The sequence below is a fragment of the Bos javanicus genome, chromosome 4 (assembly GCF_032452875.1).
Source record: "Bos javanicus breed banteng chromosome 4, ARS-OSU_banteng_1.0, whole genome shotgun sequence".
Classification (NCBI taxonomy): Eukaryota; Metazoa; Chordata; class Mammalia; order Artiodactyla; family Bovidae; genus Bos; species Bos javanicus.
In genome coordinates, this window is record NC_083871.1 from 115,672,700 (window position 1) to 115,699,734 (window position 27,035).

A 27,035-nucleotide genomic window follows, 5' to 3' on the forward strand; every position below is an offset into this window, starting at 1 on the left:
GTAATCCATACAGAAGAGTAGTCTGCATCAAAGTTTTCTGGAATGACATTAATGATCCAGCATTTGAGAGTTGAAAGCTGAAAGGAAGTGGTAAGGTAAGCAGTACATGGATTTTTGTATAGCATTTATCAGAAGAATGTCTGAAATATCTTTCAAACACATTTTTTGAAAACTAGATTCTCACAGTGATCTTCATATGGACTATTTTATGACCCCCCTTCTCTTTTAAACAAGGAAATGGAATAAATACCCTAAGTTCTGTACTCCCTCACCCCCGTTACTCTCCTGCTTCTACCCAGCATCGCGTTATCTGCCATCTGGGACTCGGGATGTGCTGCTTCCTTTGCTTTAATTTTTTTTTTTAAACAAGTATTCATTTTTCTAGTGTTCAAGAAATCCCACCGGTATAATTTTTAGTTTAAAAGAATTTTTTATTAACCAGGATTCTTAATTCCTTCCAACATGTCAGATAACAAATCTTTTTAAGATAACTAAGTCTTTGGTCTGACACATTAATATATAATTGATAATTTAAGTTAATAATAAAAGTTCATTATTTTTTAATCATGTTCCTGAAGAATAAGTTATAAATCTGTGAATAACAGTCCATGAAATTAGCACTTCATTTATACAGAGGAGAAATGGAAGCTCCTATCACAGTCAAGGCCAGAGTCCTGCTAAGAGTTGCTAAGTTTTTCATAAATGTGTGTAACACACATCCAGAGCTTGATAATGAAGGTAACAGAATTTTCACATCTCAACAGCTAAAAGGAGAAGTCCTCTCAAGTAGAGCAAGAGACTGTCACTCTTATTGATCACACACTCTTATGGGGAGGAAAAATAAGCATATTCCCCCAACATACAAATATTTATAGATTAAGAAGAACTAAAAAGCCTCTTGATCAAAGTCAAAGAGGAGAGTGAAAAAGTTGGCTTAAAGCTCAATATTCAGGAAACTAAGATCATGGCATCTGGTCCCATCACTTCAAGGGAAATAGATGGGGAAAGAGTGTCAGACTTTATTTTTTTGGGCTCCAAAATCACTGCAGATGGTGACTGCAGCCATGAAATTAAAAGACGCTTACTCCTTGGAAGGAAAGTTATGACCAACCTAGACAGCATATTATAAAGCAGAGACATTACTTTGTCAACAAAGGTCCGTCTAGTCAAGGCTATGATTTTTCCAGTGGTCATGTATGGATGTGAGAGTTGGACTGTGAAAAAGGTGAGTGCCGAAGAATTGATGCTTTTGAACTGTGGTGTTGGAGAAGACTCTTGAAAGTCCCTTGGACTGCAAGGAGATCCAACCAGTCCATTCTAAAGGAGATCAGTCCTGGGTGTTCATTGGAAGGACTGATGCTAAAGCTGAAACTCCAGTACTTTGGCCATCTCATGCGAAGAACTGACTCATTGGAAAAGACTCTGATGCTGGGAGGGATTGGGGGGGCAGGAGGAAAAGGGGACGACAAAGGATGAGATGGCTGGATGGCATCACTGACTCGATGGACATGAGTTTGAGTAAACTCTGGGAGTTGGTGATGGACAGGGAGGCCTGGCGTGCTGCGATTCATGGGGTCACAAAGAGTCAGACACGACTGAGCAACTGAACTAACTGAATTGAACTTACGTGTAACATGTACTACATGTAATAAAATACACAAGAATATAAAATGAAAAAGGAACTGTGGATAAAATATGGTAATAAAGTATATTAATAGCAAAATAACATTTATTGAGGGCACACAAGTGGGTGTGAATGACAGTAATATGATCCAATGTAATTTAACTTGATTAACAATTAGAATGCCATCATTTTAAATTCCATAATATGGCTGAAGAGCAAATATGGCACCTAGAAGGGCTGTTAGCCTGACGACTTTTTATTGCCTGCCGACAGTTTGGTTCCCCTCCAACTCACAACAAAAGCAGTCCCTAGACAAGGATTTTGTTTTTCAGGGAGAGAATCCCATGAGGCCGCATGAGAGTGGGGAAGTGAGAGGGAGGGTGGAAGGCAAGAAACACTGAGATAATGAGGAGATGGCTCCTACAGGGGCCACCTGAGAAACACCTTGGTTCTTACCAAGGGGTGAGGAAAGGCGTTACCAACCTACCAAGCCCTGGCCCTCACTGGTAAGGACTGCCCCGCCTGGCCCACACGCCGCCCAGCAGGCTCTGTGTCCAGATGACACTTGCAGAAGTCGCTGGGTTTGGGGAACTGCAGGTTCCCCAAAGCTGGAGGAGCTGCAGGTACAAACAGCATATGCTACATCTGCTATGCCTGCATTATGAAAATGATCTTTTAAGCCCTTACAGAGCAGCTTTGTTAGGTAAGTGAACATACAGTTAATTTTAACTAAACAGGTTACATTTAAATGATCACACCCTTGAGAACACCCGAGTCCATTGTTCTTTCCACTTTTCCTACAGGATACCTCAAAAATACAAGTGACATAAGGCAATCTGATATATGGGTTGAATGAGTGATAGGGTCAATATCAAATATTGATATGACTCAATCCTTTCTTAGATTAGAATCTATGAATCAAGGTTCTAAATTTTTCTTGCTCCTTCACGGCAGGCTACCTTGTGTGCCCCTGGAGATGCATGCACCCCTTTCTGGCCATTACTAGACCAAGGAATATAAAGCCTTGTCCAGCTCTCAGCTGGCAACATTTCAGTTCATTTCAGGGTATGTCTGACCTATTCTAAATGGGTAAGAAAACACAAGTAATGTGCAATTATACTATAGTTTTAGCATTTGCCTCTTACTTAACAAAGGTAGGAGGAGAAAGGGGTGACAGGACCAGATGGCTGGATGCCATCATGGACTCGATGGACACAAGTTTGAGCAAACTCCGGGAGATGGTGGACAGGGAGGCCTGGCATGCTGCGGTCCATGGGGTCACAAACAGTTGAACATGACTGAGCGACTGAACAACAAACAACAAGTTACTTAACAAGAAAGATGAAAATTTCAACCTTCACAGAATTCTCTGAATGGGTATCTCATTTCCCCGTGATTTAACAATTATACAGAAACCCAACCACAATGCAGCTGTGTCCTGGGATTCGGTATAACAGATCAGAATGCTCTGACTTCCCGTAGTCTTGGATGTGAACGGCAGATTGGGTAGGCTCCTTGCTTTCATCCTCTTTACAGAAATAACAGCTCCAGAGAAACATTTTCCAAGTTCACAGCTTCTTAAAGGAGTTACATACGAAAAATCAGAAAGGCATTTCAACTTTCCTAAACAAGTATTTAACTGAGTTCCAGAAATGTGACACAAAGTTAGAAAACTCCATTTTATTTGGACTGAAATGTGTATCTTATTTATTTAGTTTTAAAACAACTTAATATAGTTTAACTATTATTGTTATCACTCTGAATAATCTTCAACAACCCAGGAACAGAACAGTCTAAGGTTCCAGTTTAAGAACTCCATTCTGTGTAGAAACGTGGTTATGTTAGATTCCCTTAGAGTTTAAAATTTTAGAATCAAATCATTTTAGCCTATTAAACACTTTTTAAAACTTGCATAACATCTGACAAAAGACTGTTTTATGATACACGTCAACAAAACTCAACACCACTTTCTCCAATAGTAAAAAAGTGTTTTTTTACATTGTTACTTTTTAAATGACGTGAAAGTAAAGAAAACTGGTTGCCGGCTTTGGAGTCATTTTGCTTGGAGAAGAGTATCCTGTGCTTCACCACCCGCTGCCACGCCTTACAGAGATAGGGCCTATAGTCCACACCCACGTCACTCAGGCCATTACCGGCGCAGGAAGGCCCTTCCTCCGGGTTTGAGGCTTTCTGCATTATACTTTGTGTTGTTGCAAAGAGAACCAACCGATACTCGTTTACAAGCTTCTCCAAGAGCTGAGAACACTTCCTCAGAGTAGACTCCTGCAGGTTAACACTTTCTCCTCCATTGGCGCGGTCTATCCAATAAAAAGCTGACAGGCTATCCAAAATCAACAGGCAGACAGAGGGATGCCTACAGAGCATCATTTCCAGCGAGCACAGGGTGAGGAGTAACTGGGTGCTGCTACTGCAGTACACCAAAAACAACCGCCCAAGGCAGTGTTTGACCATCTCCTCAGAGCTCTGCGGCAGTCTATGCTCAAGGACTGTAACAAGCCGGAGCATATCAAAGTGGTAATCTGTATCAATAAACACAACTTCTACTTCCAGTCCACCTTCCGATTTTGGGAGTATACATCGTGCTGTCAAATGATAAAGCATTTCTGTTTTTCCTGTTCCTTCTGGACCATGAAATTCAAGAACATCACCTGTGTAAAATTATAAAATGTCAGTCAACATGTAACAGCACAATAATGACAGGATACAAAATGAAGTCTGCAAAAAATGTTTTTTATAAAGACATTTATGGAAATTTTTCTCTTTTGAAAGAAAATCTAAACCCATTTGCCAAAAGGAATTTGTATATGCAAATACAAATAAAGACATTAAACATAAATCATTACATTTCACCTCTGAAAAAGGTGTTCGCTGTTAATTAGCACCAAGAAAATCTGACAAACAAAATGAGATGGTTGAAATGGGCCTATGGGCATCTCCTGGAGATGGGTCCTCATACATTCACAAGTGCTCTTATAGCACTGCGAATAAAGTGCCTTAGACCAAGCATCTTTTAAAAAGATACTGACTACTGGTACACAACATTTCTAGTCGTTAATTACCCAATATCTGGTTTCTCCTTTTTCTTTAAGTATAAAACCCCACTTTGGGGGGAAAAGCAATGTGCACAGCTTAAAAGCGATTTCCCCAGTCTTCCTTGCAAAGAGAGGCCACCAGGTACCACAGTGTAGCCACAGGTGGACGTCTGCTGGGGTTTTCCAGTTGTGCTGTCCTGACATGGGCGCCACTTCCGCTCTGTTGCTCCCTTCTCGGAAGTGACAGCTATCTAGAAACAGCGAGGACGACAGGTATACATCGCGGAGGGAAGGCCCTAAGGAGGACAGAGCAGGAAGCCTGGAGGTGCCCAGGACGTGGATGACAATACAGAACCCCGCACAGCAGCCATGCGCAGCCTGCCTCCACACCAACATGAAGAACGAAGTCATGAGGCTGGGCTTCTGTTATGTGCTGCTGAAACACTCCCTAACAAGGGCTTCCCAGAGTGGCTGGCATTCTGGGTGGAAGGGCTCTTGACTGTGCATTTTCACGCACACAGGCAGTAGGGCCCCCAGCCCTCAGGCCCTGAGTGCCAACTGCATCCACAGGGGAAACACTCTGCACGTTTCCACACTGCCTTGAGTTGCTCTGTGCTGTATGAATACCGCTCGACACCATTTCGTTCAAATGACACCTGCATTATGAGTTATTTTCCGAGCATTATAAGTCAGGGTCAACTACTCTGAAGACTCAAATCTCTTTCTTGGCAGGTTCGAGTCACTCTCGTTTACTGAGGACAGCACAAATAAAACACCTGGGGAAACTGTCCTGCCGCCAGACTTTCAAAATCCACTCACAACAGGGGCTTTTCAATTCTTGTCTATTTGCCATTCGCTTTATGGCTGAACAGTATAAGTGGAAACACCACGTTAAAAAGGCAGTTTCTTAGGCTCTGAACCAACTACAAGGTCTGTCTGAGAGTCCAGTTACTTTATTTCCTGTTATTACTAACAAACCATTGTATGTTGGAACACTCACAAATAATCTGTAAGAAATCTAGCAATCTGCCACCATACCATATTTAAGTAGTACAAAACTTCAGCCAATTTTCACTATAATCTTATATACAATTTGCAATTCAAATTTTTAATTAAAAAGATTCTCCCCGCCCCCATTCCCAAGATTTCAGCCTCAGAGAGTAAAATTATCTTCACATTAACAATTGTTCATGGATGCTCTTATAGTGACTAAAATTATGTTCAGTTATATTCAACCCAGAAGTTCAGGTTACTCCCTCCTACCATATAGCTAAGGAAGAACTAAGTGGAAATCCTCCCCATGCCCCCAGATAAAACTCTTTTATCGCCCTATATTATAGAAAGAGAATAAACTACATCACTAGATGAAGGAACATTAACATTGAGCCAATATTAACGATAGGGAAGGAAAGCTGAAAACACAGATGAGCAAGGTTAATGGGAAAGTGGCTGTGAGGACGCAGTGGGCCACGAAGGGACGCAGTGGGGAGATAAACAAGCAGACCACACACATGCGCCTCTTTTTCCTAGGAACTTGGCCCACAAGGCTGAGGAGCAGCCATCAACACTTCCACAGGGCCTTCCAACTGAAAAAGGGAATCCTAATAATAACACTCAGAGGTAGGAAAAGCAAACTTTATCATCAATCATCATTACATTTACATGGTATGTCATCTCTGACGATTTACTTGGTAGATTTCCTGTTCACTACTTTAAGGTGAGGACTTGAATACTCTATCCCTAGTGCAAAGTACAGAATCTTTTGAATGCATTTCATCAGATTCTTTTCTTCTTAAGAACGTCTTGAAAGAAATCTAAAAAAGGAAAATGTAAGTTCTCATTCCATGCACAAAGTCAGTTTTGGAACACAGCATTTTGAAAGGGAGCAGGTGTGGCAGGGAGGCGCAGGTGGGGTGCGGCTTTGGTTAGCAGAGTGGGCAGGTGTGAAGGCCACTGACCAAGGCGTGGAATGAGGGGCCAACACCAGAGATAAGCCAGGACAGGAACCAATGGTCCAGGGCTAGCTCAGCCCCCGCCAGCTGCCCCTGGGCCCAAGTGTGCTGATGCTTCATTTCTATCAAGTCTTTGGCCTCCTTCACTTACTCAGAAGGTAAGGGGAAACCTAGCGTAGTGACTTAAAAGTTCTCAAAGACAGGCTTGGAAGTGCCGTGTAAAGAAAGAAAAAACCAAAACTGAGTAGAGATTTTTAATCCGCATATCACATAAATATCACAAATAAATATTTTAATCCACATATCACATAAATTTAGCTTTCAAAATGGTATGTTAAGATGTATCTCTAGGTGTCAAAAATAAATATATCCTACGGCCACTAGGATTCAAGATTCATGACAGTAATAAGAGGTTGAAGAGAGCAATTTAGGAATAAGCTACACAGAAACGGAGAACAGAAAACTCTTCAGGGGAGTGGGAGTGAACCTAAAACTAAGACAGAGGCCGAAACTCAAGTCTCAGGACACATCCACAGCTAGAGAAGCCAGCATGAAGGCAGTTAAGACACAAATTTAATAGAAACAGTACTAAATAATAGTAAATGCAGCAGAAAAGTTCTAAAAATTAAAAAAATGGAAGGGGAGAGGTAAGGAACAGATCACCGAACTGTCGTGGAAATGTACAGTCTGCAAAAGCACCTTTAACATAAACATTATTTTATGAACCAAACTTTAAAAACAGAGATACTCAGTCTGAAACAGCACCACAGGGAGCAGTCACTGTCTTTAGGTAAGAGCAGGATGGAAATCAGACTGGAGGAAAGGAGGCATACATGAGGAACCAGAAAAATAACAATGGTTTAGGCTCGTTTAATGGAGAAGGAAATGGCAACCCACTCCAGTGTTTTTGCCTGGAGAATCCCAGGAATGGCGGAGCCTGGTGGGCTGCCGTCTATGGGGTTGCACAGAGTCAGACACGACTGAAGTGACTTAGCAGCAGCAGCAGGCTCGTTTAAAGAGTAAAAATTCAACAGCAATTTCATGTGGCTGGAGAGTCAAATGAAGATAAGGTAAGAGAAATGTAACATATTCTGAAGCAACAGAGGAGGGACTCCGCAGGGAGCTAGAAACCCATGATATTGGTGAGACGGTAACTGTGAGACCTCTCCGGGTGTTTTCTGGAGTTCTCACAACAGAGGGAAAATGAAAACTTTGCTAAGTATTTTCTTGGATAGAGAGGGGTGGTGCTCATAAACATTTTTTCAGTGTAATTCAAAAGAGTAAAGCTTTGAGAGCACTCTCCTACAAGATCTAACAAGGCTTTCTAAACCCATGCATTAATTGAGGAACAGCCAGTGTGGTGTGAATATGGATTCTTCAGAGCCCTGGTTCAGCATGAATGAAACTGAGGCAAAGTTTAAGGCTGTCTAATTGCCAACAAAGGTCTGTCTAGTCGAGGCTATGGTTTTTCCAGTGGTCATGTATGGATGTGAGAGTTGGACTGTGAAGAAGGCTGAGCGCTGAAGAATTGATGCTTTTGAACTGTGGTGTTGGAGAAGACTCTTGAGAGTCCCTTGGACTGGCAAGGAGATCCAACCAGTCCATTCTGAAGGAGATCAGCCCTAGGATTTCTTTGGAGGGAATGATGCTAAAGCTGAAACTCCAGTATTTTGGCCACCTCATGCAAAGAGTTGACTCATTGGAAAAGACTGTGATGCTGGGAGGGATTGGGGGCAGGAGGAGAAGGGGTCAACAGAGGATGAGATGGCTGGATGGCATCACTGACTCAATGGATGTGAGTCTGGGTGAACTCCGGGAGTTGGTGATGGACAGGGAGGCCTGGCGTGCTGCAATTCATGGGGTCGCCAAGAGTCGGACACGACTGAGCGACTGAACTGAACTGAACTGAAGAGACTATCAGGTAGGTAGAAGCACTCTTCCCCTTTTACAGATTAGTAGCAAAGCGGGGGGAAAGGGCATTTCTAACAACTGGGTGAGTAAAATCTGCCAACTTGGAAATTAAAGATGAATACGATCATTAACTTCTTGAACTAGATTCTCTACAAATATGTTTGTTTAATGATGAACTAAATTTCATTGATTTTTATAAACATTTACTACCTAATCATAAGATCAAAAATAATATTCAAACATAATGTTCTATAGAGAGACATGGTCCTTTTAACTGCATCTGAAACACTATCTCATAAGTTTCTGTGAGCTGTTAAGAGAAATCTTGCCCCAGTCCAGTCAAAGTATTGAGTATCACAACTGGTAGTTAAAGGAAAAACCCAAACCAAAAAAAAAAAAAAATTACCTCTACAGTTTGACAGTTGACAAGTTAAACTAAATCAGAAAATCTGGATGGTTTGGCCTTGATAGTTACTATCACAAATAGAATGCTGTAAGGGGTTTGGGTAACAGATTGTCAGAGTGAGTTTAAGAATCTAAACAGCCTTCAAAATAAGGCAAAGAGAGAAAAGCCAAAAAATACATCCTCTAGGTACCAACTTACTTCTTTGGTGGCTCAGTCAGTAAAGAATCTACCTGTAATGCAGGAGACCTGGGTTTGATTTCTGGGTTGGGAAGATCCCCTGGAGGAGGGCATGGCAACCCACTTCAGTATTCTTGCCTAGAGAATCCCATGGGCAGAGGAGCCTGACGGGCTACAGTCCACGGGGTCTCAAAGGGTCAGACACGACTGAGCAATCATATAAGAAATATGCTGAATTTGCAGAGCAATCACTATAGTGCTGAAGAGATAATGAGTTTGCATATGGTACTGAATAACTCCTATCCAAAAAAAGCATTAAAAACGTTTCACAACAGTACTGGAGATGCTTGTAACCCCTCAATCTCTTACTGCTTCAAAATGAACTTCCCTATAATACTCTGTTAAAGTGCTGTTGTTGATAAATAACCCTTATAATCCTAGTTTTATGTCTGCTGTTGCTCTAAAGAATATTCATCTAACCAGATATTTTTTTCCATCTAACTAGCTTTATAGCTCTAAGATCTATCATAATTTTAAGTAAACTTTTTTGTTAGTGACTGAACATAATGGTTTTTTTTAAAGTTTCTATAAACATAACATTCAAATGTTTAAGCTATGCTTCGAATCCATGTTTTAATGTCAGTTCCATAAGGTTCAATGTAATAATATCCTTTCTGATAGAATAAAAAGATAGTTGAATCTTTTGTCTAATATGTTTGAGCAAAATTTGTCATTTATTATTGACAGTTTAGAATTTTTTTGACTAACACATATGCTCTATAGGAAATACTAAAAGGAGTCCTTCAGGATGCATGAAAGGATAGCAGTAGACAGTAACTTAATTCCAAATGAGCAAATAAAGAACACAGGTAAATATAACTATATAGGTAAATATAAAAGTTATGTGTGTTTTATATTTGTAATTATTTTTTCATGTGATTTAAGAAACAACTGCATTAAGTAATTTTAATTATTTTAACTAAGCAAAAATTTAAGTGTGAAGGGCATATACTGTATAATACATAATTTATAACAGCAAGAGGAAGGGGACAGGAATGGAGCTATATGATAGCAAAGATTTTTTACAAAAAATATAGAAATTAAGACGGTATGTAGCCCAAACTAGACTGTTATAAATTAAGATGTTGATTGTAATCCTGAGGGTGATCATGAGGTAACTAACTCAAAAAAAGGTAAAAATAATGACAAGGAATTAAAATGATACACTAGAAAATATCTATTTAACACAAAGTGAAAGTGTTAGTTGCTCAGTTCAGTTCAGTCGCTCAGTCGTGTCCGACTCTTTGCGACCCCATGAATTGCAGCACACCAGGCCTCCCTGTCCATCACCAACTCCCGGAGTTCACCCAGACTCAAATCCATTGAGTCAGTGATGCCATCCAGCCATCTCATCCTCTGTTGACCCCTTCTCCTCCTGCCCCCAATCCCTCCCAGCATCAGAGTCTTTTCCAATGTGTCAACTCTTCGCATGAAGTGGCCAAAGTACTGGAGTTTCAGCTTAAGCATCATTCCCTCCAAAGAAATCCGAGGGCTGATCTCCTTCAGAATGGACTGGTTGGATCTCCTTGCAGTCCAAGGGACTTTCAAGAGTCTTCTCCAACACCACAGTTCAAAAGCATCAATTCTTCGGCACTCAGCTTTCTTCACAGTCCAACTCTCACATCCATACATGACCACTGGAAAAACCATAGCCTTGACTAGACGGACCTTTGTTGGCAAAGTAATGTCTCTGCTTTTTAATATGCTATCTAGGTTGGTCATAACTTTTCTTCCAAGGAGTAAGCGTCTTTTAATTTCATGGCTGCAGTCACCATCTGCAGTGATTTTGGAGCCCAAAAAATAAAGTCTGACACTGTTTCCCCATCTATTTCCCATGAAGTGATGGGACCGGATGCCATGATCTTCGTTTTCTGAATGCTGAGCTTTAAGCCAACTTTTTCACTCTCCACTTTCACTTTCATCAAGAGGCTTTTTAGTTCCTCTTCACTTCCTGCTCAGTCAGGTCCAACTATTTTTTCTTTACTTTTTGTGTCCAACTCTTTGAGAACCCCATGGATGGCAGCCCACCAGGATCCTCTGTCCATGGAATTCTCCAGGCAAGAATACTGGAGTGGGTTGCCATGCCCTTCAATCCTGCCTTGGGGATCGAACCCAGGTCTCCTGAACTTCAGGCAGATTCTTTACCATGTGAGCCACCACTGAAGCCCATTTAACACAAAAGAAGACGGTAAAGGATGAATAGAGGAACAAAAGAGATGTAAGACACATATAAAACAGATAGCAGAATGGCAGCCATAAACCCCATCTCAACTAATAATAACAAATGGATTAAACAGTCCAAACAAAAGGCAGAGACTGACAAAAGGGAATAAAAAAACATGATCCAACTACAGGTTGTCTACAGCGGGCATACTTTATATCCCAAGTCACAAGGTTGATAGTAAAACGACAGAAGAAGAAATACTATGCAAACGTAACCAAGAGAGACCACAAGTGGCTAGCCTGTCATCAGACAAAATATACGTTAAGACAAAAAACTGTTATTAGAGACAAAGGACCTCTTTTTCACTGTGGTAAAAGACATAACATAAAATTTACCATCTTCATCATGCAGTCCAGTAGTGTTAAGTACATTCACACACCTGTGAAGCAGATCTCCAGAACTTTATCACCTCACAAAACTGAAAATCTGTACCCATTAAACGACAATTCTCTCTTTCCTCCCCAGCCCCTGGAAACCACCATTCCACTTTCTGTTTCTATGATCTGACTATTTTAGATACCCCATATAATACAGGGGATTCAGGAAGTATTTTTCTTTTTGTGACTGGCTTATTTCACTAAGCATGTCCTCAAGATTCATCCATGTTGTAGCATGTTTCAGAATTTCTTTCCTTTTGAAGGTTGAATAATATTCCATTCTATGTACAGACCACCTTTTTTTTTATCCATTCATCTGTTGATGAGCACTTGGGTTGCTTTCATCTTTGAGCAATTACTGTGAATAGTGCTGCTATGAACACAGGTATGCAAATAAATACCTATTCAATACCCTGCTTTTGATTCTTTTCGACTGTATACCCAGAAGTACAATGGTAGTTCTATATTTTACTTTTTGAGGAACCTTCAATCTGTTTTCCATAATGGCTGCACCATTATTATCCCATTTTTATGATCCCAGCATTTTATGATCCCATCAATAGTGCACAATGGTACTAATCTGCTCCCCGCCTCACCAACACTTGTGAGTTTGTTATGACAGTAGCCATCTTAAAGGGTGTGAGACGACAAAGAGAAACATTTTATAATGATTAATAAGTCAACTCATTGATAAGCTATAATAATGATAATAAACATACATGTGCCCAACACTACATGAAACCCACAAAAACTGACAGACAGGGAGAAGCAGACAATTCACCAATAGTTAGAGACTAAAAGACTAAAATATCCAACTTTCAACAACAGACAGAACAACAAGACAGAAGATCAGCAAGGAAAAAAATACCTGAACAACACTAAAAGCCAACTAGAACTAAGAGACATCAATAAAACACCTGGCCCAGCTATAGCAGAATGCACAGTCTTCTCAAGCACACGTAGGACATTCTCCAGGATGGACCATATGTTTGGCCAGAAAACACATCTCAATAAATTTAAACAGACTGAAATCACAGAAGTATGTTCTCAGATCAGAAAATAATGAAAACAGAAACCAGTTACAATAATACCAAAAGCCCTAAATCTTTTTAACCTTGGATTAGGCAATGGCTTCTTAGCTTTGATACTAAAGACAAGAGCAAGAAAAACTGGATAAATTGATGGACTTCATCAAAATTAGTAACTTTGTGCCTCGATGGAGAAAAGAAAGCATAAAACAGGAGAAAATATCTGCAGATCACATATTTAATAAAGGCTTGTAGCTAAAATATATAAAGGACTCTTACACCTCAATAATAAAAAGACAGCCCAATTTTATAAATAGGCAAAAGATCTGATATTTCCCCAAATTACGCACACAAACTGCCAAAAAGCACATGCAAAGATGCTTAACACCATTAGCCATTAGGGAAATGTAAATCAAAACCACAATGAGGTATCACTTCATTCTCACTGGGAAGGCTATAATCAAAAAGACAGACAATAGCTGTGTGCAGGACCTGGGTAGACTGGAACCAGGACACACTTCACTGACGCTGACAGGTGAAACGTGGGTTTCCCAACAGGCACTTTAAACAACAGCCTGGAAATTTTGCCAAAGGTTAAACACAGAGCTACCATACAACCCAGCAGCTCCTCTCATAGGTACTACCCAAGAAAATGGAAAATATTTCTCCAGAGAAAAACTTGTACCCAGGACGATCATGGCAGCATTATTCTTAATAACCAAAAAGCAGAAACAACCCAAATGGCCATCAACTGATGAATGGATTCAACAGAACATTAGTCAATAAAAAGGAACAGACTACTTGATGCATGCTACAGTATAATAAATCTTGAAAATATGAAGCAAAGTAGACATCAGTGACAAAAGACCATATACTGGATGGTTCCAATGACATGAAATGTCCAGAAAAGGCACATCACTGAGGCAGAAAGTAGATTAATAGGTGCCTAGAGCTAAGGGATACGAGAGGAATTGAGGAGTGACTACCAGCAGGCATGGGTTCCTTTTGGGGGTGAAGAAAATGTTCTAGAATTGACTGTGCCAATAGACGCATAAGTGCAAACTGTACACTTGAGTGAATTGTATCTCCTTAAAGCTATTACAGCGGAAGAGAAAAACACACACACACACATCTAAGCACACCACCTTCTTTTTTAAGTTTTCCCTAGTGGAGAAGTGTTAGCAGAATAAGCGGCTATCATTTTCCCTATTGTAAAAATATTCACAGAACTACCAAGTACCTAAGAACTTTCCTGTGATCCTCAAACTTCTACGGAAACAAAAAATAAGTAACAAACTCCCACAGTTACTGTGCTGGGATAAGAGAGGTTTTTACACTGAAGACTTACTGAAGGTAAGCCAGGCTCCATCTCAGCTGGCAGACAACGAAGGTTAAAAAGTGTGCCGCCATCATCTCTGTCCCGGTTTTTAATTTCATGTTTAATCTATGTAGGCTCTTGCTAGAAGTATGAGTATGTACATGAATGTGTGTGTGTGGGTGTGTTAGTTGCTCAGTCATATCCAACTCTTTGCAACCCCGTGGTCTGTAGCTCACCAGGCTCCTCTGTCTATGGAATTCTCCCAGACAAGAATACTGCAGTGGATTGCCTTTCCCTTCTCCAGGGGATCTTACCAACCCAGGGGTCGAACCTGGGTCTCCCACATTGCAGGCAGATTCTTTACCATCTGAGCCACCAGGGAAACCCATATATGGATATATGCAGGGGAAAAACTTGTCTTATAAAATTTCATTTATGACACTGTATTTTGGCTTGAGACTGTGTTTTTACCATGCACAGGTGACTCTTCATCAGCAAACAGATGTGGTTCTATCTCTTTCAAGGAACTTCTACCTTCCAGTCGGGCAAGGAGCTTGCAAAAGGCAGGAAAAAAAGAGAGAGAAGGAAAATTTATTATCTAAAAATTTTAAATCCAACATACACACACACACAACAAATCAAAATTTATACAATTTACCAAAAGTCTGTAAGAAACTTTTCACCAGCATTTTGAGGATTTGGAGGAAATTATGAAATAGAAAATATAATTTAGAAGAAAAGTTGTGTTCATTTACCCAGAATATACTTTATTTTTTACGTACCAAGTACTCTTGGTATAAAATGAGTCTCTGCCTTCAAAGAAGCCGATAGCATAGTTTGGGACACAGGATCAAACTAATTGCAAAGTATTTACCTTCCTTACTTGCTATAATTATCTTTCTCACTATGCCTACCACACTTGTCACACAGGTATCAGCTTTCATCTGTCCATTATAGTGCCAGCTCCTTATCTGGTGGAGGGGATGGGAAGGGAAGGGACAATGGAGAAAAACTCTCCCTGAGAAGCTCCAAATACTTGAATCTGTGAACAGGGCACATAGGCAGGCATACCTGGCAGATGCAACATCAGCCAAGATGAAAAGATTATAAACAGCTGTGTGTAGGTAAACTGTAAGGAGATCTGAAATGCCAGAGCTTTCGGCACAAAACAGGCAGGACATAACGAAGTCCTAAAGAACAGAAGTCAGATCACAAAAGATCTTGGATGTCACCTTTATGAGTTTGCTCTCTGGTCTGTAGATTAGAGCAAGGGGTTTTCAGAAGCAATGAATAGACTTCCCTGGTTGTCCAGTGGTTAAGAATCCGCCTCCCAATGTAGGAGACATGGGTTCAATCCCAGGTCCGGGAAGATCCCACATGCCATGGAGCAACTAAGCACAGTTACTGAGCCTGCTTGCCTTAAAGCCTGTGCTCCGTAAAGAGAAAAGCCTAAGCATTGCAGTGAAGAGCAGCCCCACTCACCACAACCGGAGAAAGTCCGTGCACTGCAACAAAGACCCAGCACAGCCAAAAGTAAATCATAAGTTTAAAAAAAAAAATAGCAGCAATTTACAACAGTTAAGAGTAGACAGCTGGGACTTCAGAACCTGACCCACTAGATCTCTGGGCTTGGGGTTTCTCATAGGTAAAGGGAAGAAAAAACCAGTATTTCCTTCACAAGACTGCTAAGGATTCAATGTGTTCCAAGAGAAATTGATGCCTAGAGTGGTGGGGTGAGGGATTGGAGGCAACTCAACCTCAGTTATTGGTGGGCTGACTATGTCCACATGACAAAGCCCCATAAAGACTCTGGACACCAAAGCTCAGGTGAGCTTCCTCGGCCAGCACACTGTCCTCGCTGCCGCTGGGGAAAGCTAGCACACTGCCCACACCCCACCAGGACAGGACAACCGGAAGCTCCTGTTGGGAATGCTGGATTTCGTCCCACTGTACCTCTTCCCTGGGCTGATTTCAATGTTTCCTTCTGCTGCAGCAAAATATAAGTGTGACTAAGCTTTCAGTGTATTCTGTAAGTCCTTCCAGCAAAATCACTAAACCTGAAGGTAGCCTTGGGAACCGCCAAACATGCAATTAATGTCTGAATGAGTGAGGGTGTGAGGACCTGGAACTCTGCAGACGGAGTCTTAGGGACTTCCCCCAACTTCACACACAAAGAAAGCACTTCTGCTGCAAACTCAAACGCAGTGGGTTTTCTCTAGGAAAAGCACTTGTGTGATTATATGAGATGGATACTTTTTCACAAAACACTTTTATTTGAAGAATGACTGACAAATTATGATTACACAAACTTGGGTAGATGTCAGACATCTTATTGAAAATGAAGGAAGTGAGCCTATCACTTTAAGGAAAAGTAACTGTCAGTATTTGTTGCCAATGATAAAATATGAATTTTGGAAAACTTTTATCTACTACTGTGAGCTTGACAGCATCCCAATACTTAAGGTAGTGGTAAAATCACTGGTGATTTTAACAAATGTGATTTTGGGGGGCTAATTATTTAACAAACGTGTAAATACTTGGAAGATCTACATAACTCAGTGAACCACCATTTCCAAATGACCAATCACTGGGTAAAATTCACTCCCAGACAGTTTAAAGTTATGATAAGTCAATGGATTGTAACATATGAAAAGTTTACTGAAATAATTTCATATTCTACAATGCAATAACTTCACTACTTGTCAAGTTTTGGTATACTGTCAAGGAAGAATATCCACAATTGTCCAAAAATACTTCTTCCTTTTCCAGCTCTGTAAGAGCTGAGATGATCTTCACAAACTTTAACCAGAACAACACATAGTAATAGATTAGATACAGAAGGAGAGATGAGAACCCAGTTAACTTCACTCCTCACTACATTTTTTGTTGAGGAAAACATAGCTATTTTTCATAATAATACTTACACAAATAGGCAATATTAACAACATGTAAAAGTCATCTGATGGGATGAAGTATCTTCCAAACCCAAGTAGAAAATACCCTAAAAATTTGGCATAAACCTGACCATTACATAAATTTAAGTGAATGATGTCCAGATTTGAGGAGTTGAAAGAAGCAAGGTGTAATCAAACTAGAGCTTCAGAAGTGCAAAAAGTAAGTTAAGCCAAGGTACAAGGAATCCAACTAAATTCTGCTTGACGGGACAGTTTAATTCCTTTAGGGAAGATGACCACGTCAGACAAACAGAGTTTGGTGATGGCATCTATTAAGATAATTAAACTATTTCTCTTGATTCTCTAAGCACCCTTTCTGAGCCCAAATTTCCTAATTGGGAAAGAATACACAGCAGACACAATCTTCATCTATTTGGCACATGCACTCAAATTGTAAATGAACAGTTTTTGCATTTGGTTTGTAAATCAGTATCTGCCAGGTTTTATCATCATAACAATACCTATCTAAAAACAACTACTATTTGTACTTGCTGTGGTATCAGTGGTACATAACTTCTATACATTATCTTTTAATTGTTACATTAACTCTATTTGTTATCATTCTGCTTCTCAGATGAGAAAATGAGTTAGGATTTCACTGAGACCTCTGCCTCCCAAAGCCTGAAGCTCTCCCCTGCGCTACAAAGCCTCGAAGTCTGCATCACTGGACACAGGGACAACGGGTTTGGACTTCCTCAGCGGAAGGTCAAACCAACCTAAGGTCCTGTCTAAACACTTACCTGGGCTCTCTCACCATCTCTCATAACACACCCTAACATCACAAGGATCCCCAAATATTTTCTTTCAACAGCAGAAAGATAGGGGGTAATACTTAATTATACAAATATTCATTAGTAAATATTCCAGTTGAATATTTCCAGTAAATAGTCCAGTGAATAAGTTGCTGGGCATACATAGATACAACAGACACAGTTTCTATCCTCAAAAAATTGAATGGGGCAGAGTCAAAAGGTTAAAGAATTCAAGAAAGTATTGTAGGTGCTGTAACAGAAATGACATGGGGCTCTGTGAAGGCACTGAAAAGGGAGAGTGGATTCTAATCTGTGTGAGAGGCTACTTTAATTTTGAAAGAGACGTTCATTGATCAAGAAATGTCCTTTCCCTATACTCTCAAATGCTCTAAGGCCCAGACTATTGAATGAATGAAAACTCTATACATTCTTGAGGGCCACCTCCTTCCAGAAAGCTATTCCTATACTTCAGAACACATTACCAGTCTCCCTCATCTGGACGTAAGAGCTTAAAGGAGAGGGCTCTATCTTGGCTCACCACCAATTCCAAAACGCTTTACATCTGGCACAACCTTAGTAGCTGCTTGTTAAGATGAAGGTAAACAGGGCACAGGTAGGTAGAACTGGGCAAAGGCTGGAGTATAAGGATCCTTAAACTATACAAATTTTTCTATGTTTGGACAACCTATGCAAAGTTCTACAAAAGCCCATGAGTATTCTTCAGTTCAGTTCAGTTCAGTCGCTCAGTTGTGTCCGACTCTTTGCGACCCCATGAATCGCAGCATGCCAGGCCTCCCTGTCCATCACCAGCTCCCGGAGTTCACCCAGACTCACAGTTATTGCTAAAGTTATTAATAGTCATTAACAAGAGTCTGTTTTATTGAACATATACCTTCAAGGTATATGTTTATTATATATGCTTATTAAGTAGAATATGTATCATAAAGATGCTTTAAAGCATCACTTTATTTTTATGGAGAAGCTTACACTAGAGCAGGAAGGGGAGCTTAAAGATCAAATTACCAGAAATGAATGATATTAAGGCAAACATGCGTATGTAATTATCATTTGGGTAAAGGCTCATTTCCCCTGACCTTTTGTGATGAAATCTGTTTGCAGATGGACCCAGCAGCAAGGTTTCAAACCAGTTAAGTGTGAAAGTCCATCTACACTCTAAATCAAATATTCACCCCCCTGCCCTATAACAGGCTTGGACTTTCATCTACAAACTGAATACAATTCTTAGTTTTCCTGCATATACAATATATAGAGGAAATTCACTCCAGGCAAATATGTGTAACTATAACACAGAGAGGGTTTCCCAGGTGGCTCAGCAATAAAGAATCCATCACTCAATGCAGGGCATGTAGGTTCGATCCCTGGGTCAGGAAGATCCCCTGAAGAAGAAATGGCAACCCACTCCAGTATTCTTGCCTGGGAAATCCCATGGATTGGTGGGCTATAGTCCACGTGACTGCAAAGAGTCAGACAGACACGACTTAGTGACCCAACAACACATAAAGAGACAAGCTGGAACGTGTAGGAAGGCAAGGAAACAGCATCTATGTTAACATGTATGTGATCAATGCAAAATTTGGCCCTTATCATGGAGTCCCTTAAATCAGAGGACTAATTCTTTTCATTTATGAAATCAGGCTCTTCTGCTACTTAGAAAATTCAACTGCCCTTCAGGGCAGAGTACTAGGCCTGGTTCTTCAATAAAGCTTTTGTCTAAATTACATGGAAAAGACAGCTGTTACTCAGACACTAAATAGTACAATTCCATTGTTTCTAGTATATTCCCTGAGAGCTGCTGCCTTTCACTAATATGTTTTAAAAAGCAATCATCCTATAAGAAAAATTTATTAAAAGTCAGGCGAAAATTACTATACATACCTAAGCAGCATTAATTTCTAGCAAAATAAAGACTAAATTTTAATTTATGACATTCCACAAATTAGTAATTTCATTACACAGTTAAGATTTCACTAGGAAGTCATTATCAGACTGTGCTTCAAAATTTCACTTAGAAAAATCAACTATACACAAGACCTCAGAAAGAGACAACAAAGCATAGACTCAAAACTGCAGAAGCTTAACACTGGAGGAACTCCCTCCCCTGGCCTCCTGCCCCATTTGTGAGACTCCGCTGGAGAAACATGTGAGGTGCATTCTCCTATCCTCTTGTTCTCTCTTCCCCAGGGAAGGAGGGATTTTCCTAATGGATTATTTTAGACACGCACTGATCAGCCTGTGCCGGGGTCCTGACAGCTTGTCTGCACGAAGTGTACCTTCTGCCTTTCTAGTCTAAGACGGGTGCTTAGAAATGAGCATTTGGCAACATAAAGTTTGACGGTAACCTTGAGAAAAGCACTTAGTGGAAGATGGAGACAGAAGCCAGATGTTGTTTAGTAGCTAAGTCGTGTCCAGCTTTTGCGACCCCATGGACTGCAACCCACCAGGCACCTCTGTCCATGGGATTTCCCAGGCAAGAATACTGGAATGGGTTGCCATTTCCTACTCCAGGGGATCTTTCTAACCCAGGGACCGAACGTGCATCGCACAGGTATTCTTTACTGAGTTACTAGGGAACACCTACTGAGCGCCTTCAGTGAGCTAAATACTATTCTAAACGCTGAGACTTGAAGAAATAAACTCAGCAGAGAACATCTGCAATCATGATTCTTAAATGGCGGGGGTGGGAGGTGGGAAGACAACACATGTACAATGTAAGATGTCAGATGTAAGTGTTCAGAGGGAGAAAAAGGTTAAATGGAATAAAATTACTAGTAGGAAGGGCACCTCCCTGGTGGCTCAGTGGTTAGGAATCTGCTTGCCAATGCAGGGGACATGGGTTCAACCCTCGGCCTGAGAAGATCCCACATGCTGTGGGACAACTGAGCCTGTGCTCTAGGGCCGGTGAGCCGCAACCACTGAGGCCTGCACACTCTAGGGCCCATGTTCGGCAACAGGAGAAACCACCGCAGTGACTGACAGACAGCAGCCCCCACTCGCCCCAACCAGAGAAAGCCTGCACAACGCCACGAAGTCCCAGTGTAGCCATAAACAAAAATAAATCTTAAAAAACAACAGTAGGAAGGACCTCCTCGTACAAGTTGGCTTGTGAACACAAACGACGCAAGTGTGGAAGTGAGCTGTGTCACTTTCTGAGGGAGAAGTATCTAGGCCGACTCAATAGGAACTGCAAAGGCTCTGAGGCTGAGGCAGATCTGGTACATTCAAGGAAGAGCAAGAACAGTGTGCCTGAAGAAGAGTCAGGGAGAGTGGGAGAGAAGATCACAAAGGCAGGAGAGGAGAGCTGAGGTTATGGGTGGGGCGGAAGGACAAATCACACAGTTTGCAAATCATGTAAGAAACAGGATTCCAGGTTCTACTATGAATGATACAGGAACCTCTGGAAAGCTCTGGGCAGTAGAGTCTGCTTATGTTTTGAGTGGAGCATCATGGACACTACGTGGAAAATACATTAGAGGAAGTGTGAACATGGTGAAGCAGAACCAGTTAGGAGGTTAGTGCAGTCAAGCAGGTGATGGTTACTAGGAAGAGGAATGGCTGCAGGAAAGGTAGTGAAATGTAGTCAAATCCATGATAACACATTGAAGGTACAGAAGACAGAATGCACGAACGAATGTGGGCTGATATGAGAGGAAAAAGTGGATTCAACAATGACTTCAAGGTTTTTGGCTTGAGCAAAAGGTAGAAAAAAATTAGTTCACCATTTAACAAGATAGGGAAGGCAGAGGAGGGGGCAGGCTGGGGCTGGGTGTACATGTGTGGTGGTACACCAAGGGCTCAATTTGGGGCAAGGCTTCTCCTATTTTCTTTGGATCCAGGAGTCAATCACGATGAACATGTTAAGTGTGGGAGGCCTATTAGACATCCATGTGGGTATCAAGAAGGTACTAGAACATGTGTGGCTGGAATTCAGGCATAAGGTTGGGTTTGATAACAGGTATTTTGTTGAGACAAAGTGAATTAGCTAGGAAAGCACAGGTGGGATTGGGAGTCCACTTGAAGTTGATGGTTATAAATTTAAAAATGAAATCAGTCAGCCTGGTCGTGATTTTCCCTAGCAATATCCAGCTAAGTGGGTAGACAGTAAACAGTAGGAAGTAGACAGCTGGGTTTAACCATGGTCAGGAAAGCAGTTCAGTTGTGTCTGACTCTTTGTGACCCCATGGACTGCAGCATGCCAGGCTTCCCTGTCCTTCACCAACTCCTGCAGCTTGCTCAAACTCATGTCCATTCAGTCAGTGATACCATCCAGCCATCTCATCCTCTGTCGTCCCCTTCTCCTCCTGCCCCCAATCCCTCCCAGCATCAGGGTCTTTTCCAATGAGTCAACTCTTCGCATGAGTGGCCAAAGTGTTGGAGTTTCAGCTTCAGCATCAGTCCTTCCAATGAACACCCAGGACTGATCTCCTTTAGGATGGACTGGTTGGATCTCCTTGCAGTCCAGGGGACTCTCAAGAGTCCTTCTTCAACTCTTCAAGCCACAGTTCAAAAGCATCAATTCTTCGGTGCTCAGCTTTCTTTATAGTCCAACTTTCACATCCATACATGACTGTCAGAAAAACCATAGCCTTGACTAGACGGACCTTTGTTAGCAAAGTAATGTCTCTGCTTTTGTAGGTTAGGATATAAAAAGACAAGAAGTTGAAAGTACTCACAATGGATTAATGGTAATAATGGAGCACTGATTCGGTTCTGGATAAGAAGGGACGAAAAGAGAGAAGGGGATAGATGTTGTTCTATCACTGCAAGACCAATTATTATTATTTAAGAAACACTACTTGTCTTATGTAATATTTGCCTCTTGTGGCTCCACATGGGTCCACAACCCAGGCTTCAAGGCCCACCGAAGTGGCCCTCCTATGCGTTACAGCATGGGGGGCGTGGAGGGGTGTTGTTTGGCACACCAGTCCTCTTGTGCCTCTTTGACTGCCAGCAACAGCCAGCTATGGGCCCGACGCTCCAGTGCCATCTATTTTCAGGGCCAGTTGATTTGGCAGGTGAGTTGAACCTTTTCTAAGAAAAGAAAACCAGGGGATTTCCAGGTGGACCAATGGTTACAATTCGGTACTGTCACTGCCAAGGGCACAGGTCAACCCCTGGTTATAGAACTAAGATCCCGTGTGCAGCACGGTACAGCCAAAAAATAAAGAAAACCAGGTACTACTATTAATAAATATTTATCAAGTGTTCACTGTGCAGGGAATACTGTGCTTAGTGGAAGGATATGCAGAAGTATAAGGACTCACCTTCTAGAAGTACAGCTGAAAGGGAACTGAGAAATCATCATCTATCCCCTCACTTTACAGCTAGAAGACAAGGCTTAATACGTGTGCTCAGCAGTGTCCCACTCTTTGCGGCCCATGGACTGCAGCCCGCCAGGCTCCTCTGTCCATGGAATTTTCCAGGCAAGAATACTGGAGTGAGTTGCCATTTCCTCCTCCAGGGGATCTTCCTGGCCTGGGGATCGACCCCCATTCTTAGGTCTCCTGAGATGGAAGGCAGATTCTTTATCACTGGCACCACCTGGGCAGCCCCAAGGTTTAACAACTTATACAAAATCTCTCAGCTTGCTGCCAGCAGAGCCAAGACTAGAATCATGATCCAGCACTCTCCATCTCAGCCTCCAAAACAATGACACTGGGAAATTTCTGGCAGGGAATTCCCTAGTGGTCTAGTGGTTCGTGTTCTTCACTTTCACTGTGGTGGCCTGGGTTCGATACCTGGTTGGAAAACCGTCCCACATGCTGAGCAGAGCAGCCAAAATACCAAAAAAAAAAAAAAAAAGAATTTCTGGGAAACCTCACAAAAATCCACCTTGTATGCATGCTAATTGCTTCAATCATGTTCAACTTTTTGCGACCCTATGGACTGTAGCCCTACAGACTCCTCTGTCCATGGGATTCTCCATGCAAGGATACTGGAGTGGGTTGCCATTTCCTCCTCCAGGGGATCTTCCCCACCCAGGGAGCAACCCTCATTGGCAGGTAGGTTCTTTACCACTAGCACCACCCTTGGGACATGATAATTGGGGTGGAGAGGTTTCCAACTTTTCACTTCGTACTACTGGAATGTTCTGCCATAAGCATGTAATACTTTAATAATAAATACAATAGAAACTATCATAATAAAATTAAAGAGAAGAAAGAGTATGTTGTGCATGTCAACCAAAACTGGACAGCAAATTTTTTTATCCCCTGGTTACTTTTACACTTAACGAATACTGGCATTTTTGAGAAAACTCCAAGTACGTCACTACTTAACAACTACGTGCAAATGCAGCCACTTGGTGGGTGATACCAAAATATCGCCAAAATCTTTTCTAATGTTCAGAGGATATAAAAGTAAAAATACCACTGCTACTGTTTAAAAGTAAGGTAAAGAACAGATTATCTACTGTAAATTGCATTCCAAGGTGTGTCTTCTTTAAATCAAGGGCTCACTACGTAAGTTTTCCACTTGCTCTCTCGCCTACCAGAGATTGCATCCCTGGAATCTGCTTAAAAAAAAAAATCCTCTTTGCAACTTTTGTCTTTTTTTTTAAGACCCTGTATGAAATGTCTTTTGCCTCCTAGTCACAAGACGTGGGGGAAAGTTAGCTATTTTATAATGTGGCTATTCTTGTGAATTAAAAAGTAGCTTATTTCAGTTTCTTGGGATAGTCTGTGACCTCAGATATCTTCAACACAAGGACTCCAAGAAGAAGTTCGTGTAGTAGACTAATGTACTAAGAAAAGAAACAAAATCCAAATAAATTCAGCAACGGCCACAGGGTGCCCAGCACTTAAAAAAGAGGCTTGTTTAGTTGGTTTTGTTGACAAAAAGGAAAAAGAATAAGGAAGCATCCTCCCCACCCCCGCCCACTCTGTACTCCAAAGTAATTCTAGCAAGGCAATCTTGCTGAGGATCGCCAGACGGCTGGGGCAGGCAGACGATATGATGAATTTTTTGTTCAGTAATTTGACTGTACTGGGTTCTCAGTTTTTAGATGCTAGCCTTGTTCTGACTGCCAAAGTCATCTGAGTTTAACCTAGGATTCAAATTATCATTTCAATCAGTGAGCTTGTAACTGTGGCAGTTCTTATGGGGAGCGGCGCCTCCACTCTAAAGGAGCAAGGGTTGGCAAACAACGGCCAGCAGACCAAACCTTGATGTTTAAAAAACAAAAGGTTGGGACTTCCTTGGTTGCTTACTGATAAAAAAAAAAATCTGCCTGTCAATGCAGGAGACTTGGGTTCCAGCCCTGGTCCAGCAAGACCCCACAGGCCGTGGGGCAACCAAGCCTGTGCGCCACAACTACCACGCCTGTGCTCTAGAGCCTGCGGACCACAACTCCAAGGCCCACTTGCCACAGCTGTCTAAGCCTGCTGTGCGGTACAGGCCGCGCTCCAACACGAGAAGCCGCAGCACCACAACCAGAGAGCAGCCCCCACTTGCCACAACTACGGAAAGCCGGTACAGCAATGAAGACCTGGCACCAAAAATAAGATTCCCCAAAAGAACAAAAGGTTTATTGGAACAGAGCCACGCTCATTTGTTTACACGTCTCTGGCTGCCTTCACATTAAACAGCAGAGTTGAGTAGTCCTGACAGACGGAACGGCCCGCAAAACCTACATACAGACTATCTGGACCTCCGCGGAAAGCTTGCTCATCAGTTTAGGGCAGTGCTACCCGTCCTCCCTCCTCCGTATAAAAGATCCTCCGTAACCTGCACTGCCTACTTCTCAGGGCTGACTTCCCAACAATGTGTCCGCACTATCTTTGTTTGGCTTCAACTACAAAGAGCTACTTGCACTTCCCCTAAATCAGGGAGCATAAACGTGAGAGTCGCTCGGTTGTGTCTGACTCTTTGCGACCCCATGGGCTATACAGTACATGGAATTCTCTAGACCACAATACTGGAGTGGGTACGCCTTTCCCTTCTCCAGGGGATCTTCCCAACCCAGGGATCGAACCCAGATCTCCCGCATTGCAGGCAGATTCTTTACCCGCTGAGCCACCAGGGAAGCCCAAGAAGACTGGAGTGGGTAGCCTATCCTTTCTCCAGGGGATCTTCCCGACCCAGGAATCGAACCTGGGGTCTCCTGCAATGCAGGCGGGTTCTTTACCAACTGAGGTATCAGGGATGCCCAAAGGCAGAACCCACATACTTCCAACTCCCTGCCCCATGTCACCCCTTCCTTGCCAAGTCACCTTCAAAAGGTCCCTGAAACTTCCGCTGTCGCCTCCCCCTCCCAGTTAAGTCTTCCAGGTTGCCCAAGGTCCTGTAATTGGCGGTCAGCCTCCGTTCTCAGTTCTGCAATAGCGGAAGCTGTTTCCTGCTTCTAACTCTAGGTCTTTCACCCGCGGCTAACACATACGAAGTGCTTGATCCTTGCTGGTTCAATTCCTGAATAAATCCTTGCAGGCCTCACACTCACTGCTTGTGTGGCCCTGGATACTTGGGCTGGATATATATTGTAATAGCGAGGGCAGGACGCCATAAGCAAAGACGTACAGAACAGAAGGCGAAGGTGGCGCCACCTACTCAAACACCCCTGTTCTAGAAAAATCTATGAACGCTCAGCTGGGCGACACCCTGCTTTTCTTACCTCTCCTGCAAACCGTGTTTGACTGCCGTGCACGGGTTTGGCCCATAACGTTAGAGACTAGACAGCTCCCATTTTACACGCAGTCGTGTACGCAGTGAGCCCTCTGAGGGCCCCAAGTCTCCGGGGGGCGCAAATTTGGGGGACGGGGCACCAGGGTCGCCGGGGTCCGGGCCCCGCGCGCCTCCTCCTCCTGAGGCCCCGGGCCTCCCGCGCCCGCTGGCCTCCCGCGCCGACCCGCGGCCCTGTTCTCGTCTCCCTGGCTTTCACCCCGGCGCCTCTCACCTCCGTCCCAGATTCAGCCCTATGGAAGTCACTACACATCTCCCCGGAGGCTCGGCGCACCAGCCACTCAATCTTCCCGCCTACAGCGCCATTTACCGCCCGGCGTCTTCCCCTCAGCCAGTCAAAGACGCTGACCCTTTGACCCCGGCGTGACATGCGCACTGCACCCAGCCTACGGTGGGGAGCCGGCAGGCATGCGCAGTAGGGCGTTCTAGCATGCCGGTTCACTGACGTCAGACCCCCGTCTCCTAGGAGACTAGGAGACAGCTTGCTGCTGCTGCTGCTGCTGCT

The 27,035-nt window shown here is 42.5% G+C and overlaps 1 protein-coding gene across 1 annotated transcript; it reads right to left on the reverse strand.

The window, feature by feature from the left end:
• Positions 1 to 1,711: 1,711 nt before the first annotated feature.
• On the reverse strand, positions 1,712 to 27,035 carry XRCC2 (X-ray repair cross complementing 2). Its single transcript, XM_061415277.1, has 3 exons — positions 26,745 to 27,035; positions 14,602 to 14,683; positions 1,712 to 4,293 (listed from the first exon to the last, which is right to left on the reverse strand). Exons 1-3 carry the CDS (start codon positions 26,898 to 26,900, stop codon positions 3,572 to 3,574), a joined length of 960 nt encoding a protein of 319 aa, XP_061271261.1. The 5' UTR covers positions 26,901 to 27,035; the 3' UTR covers positions 1,712 to 3,571.

What these genes read in the sequence shown, in the direction of transcription:
- XRCC2 (XM_061415277.1), bottom strand. Translation starts at nt 26,900, where the DNA reads ATGTCACGCCGGGGTCAAAGGGTCAGCGTCTTTGACTGGCTGAGGGGA. An exon ending in GGGCTGAATCTGGGACGGAG is followed by an intron (nt 14,684 to 26,744) that starts GTGAGAGGCGCC and finishes GCCTTTTGCAAG; the next exon opens with CTCCTTGCCCGACTGGAAGG. An exon ending in TGAAGAGTCACCTGTGCATG is followed by an intron (nt 4,294 to 14,601) that starts GTAAAAACACAG and finishes AATTTTACACAG; the next exon opens with GTGATGTTCTTGAATTTCAT.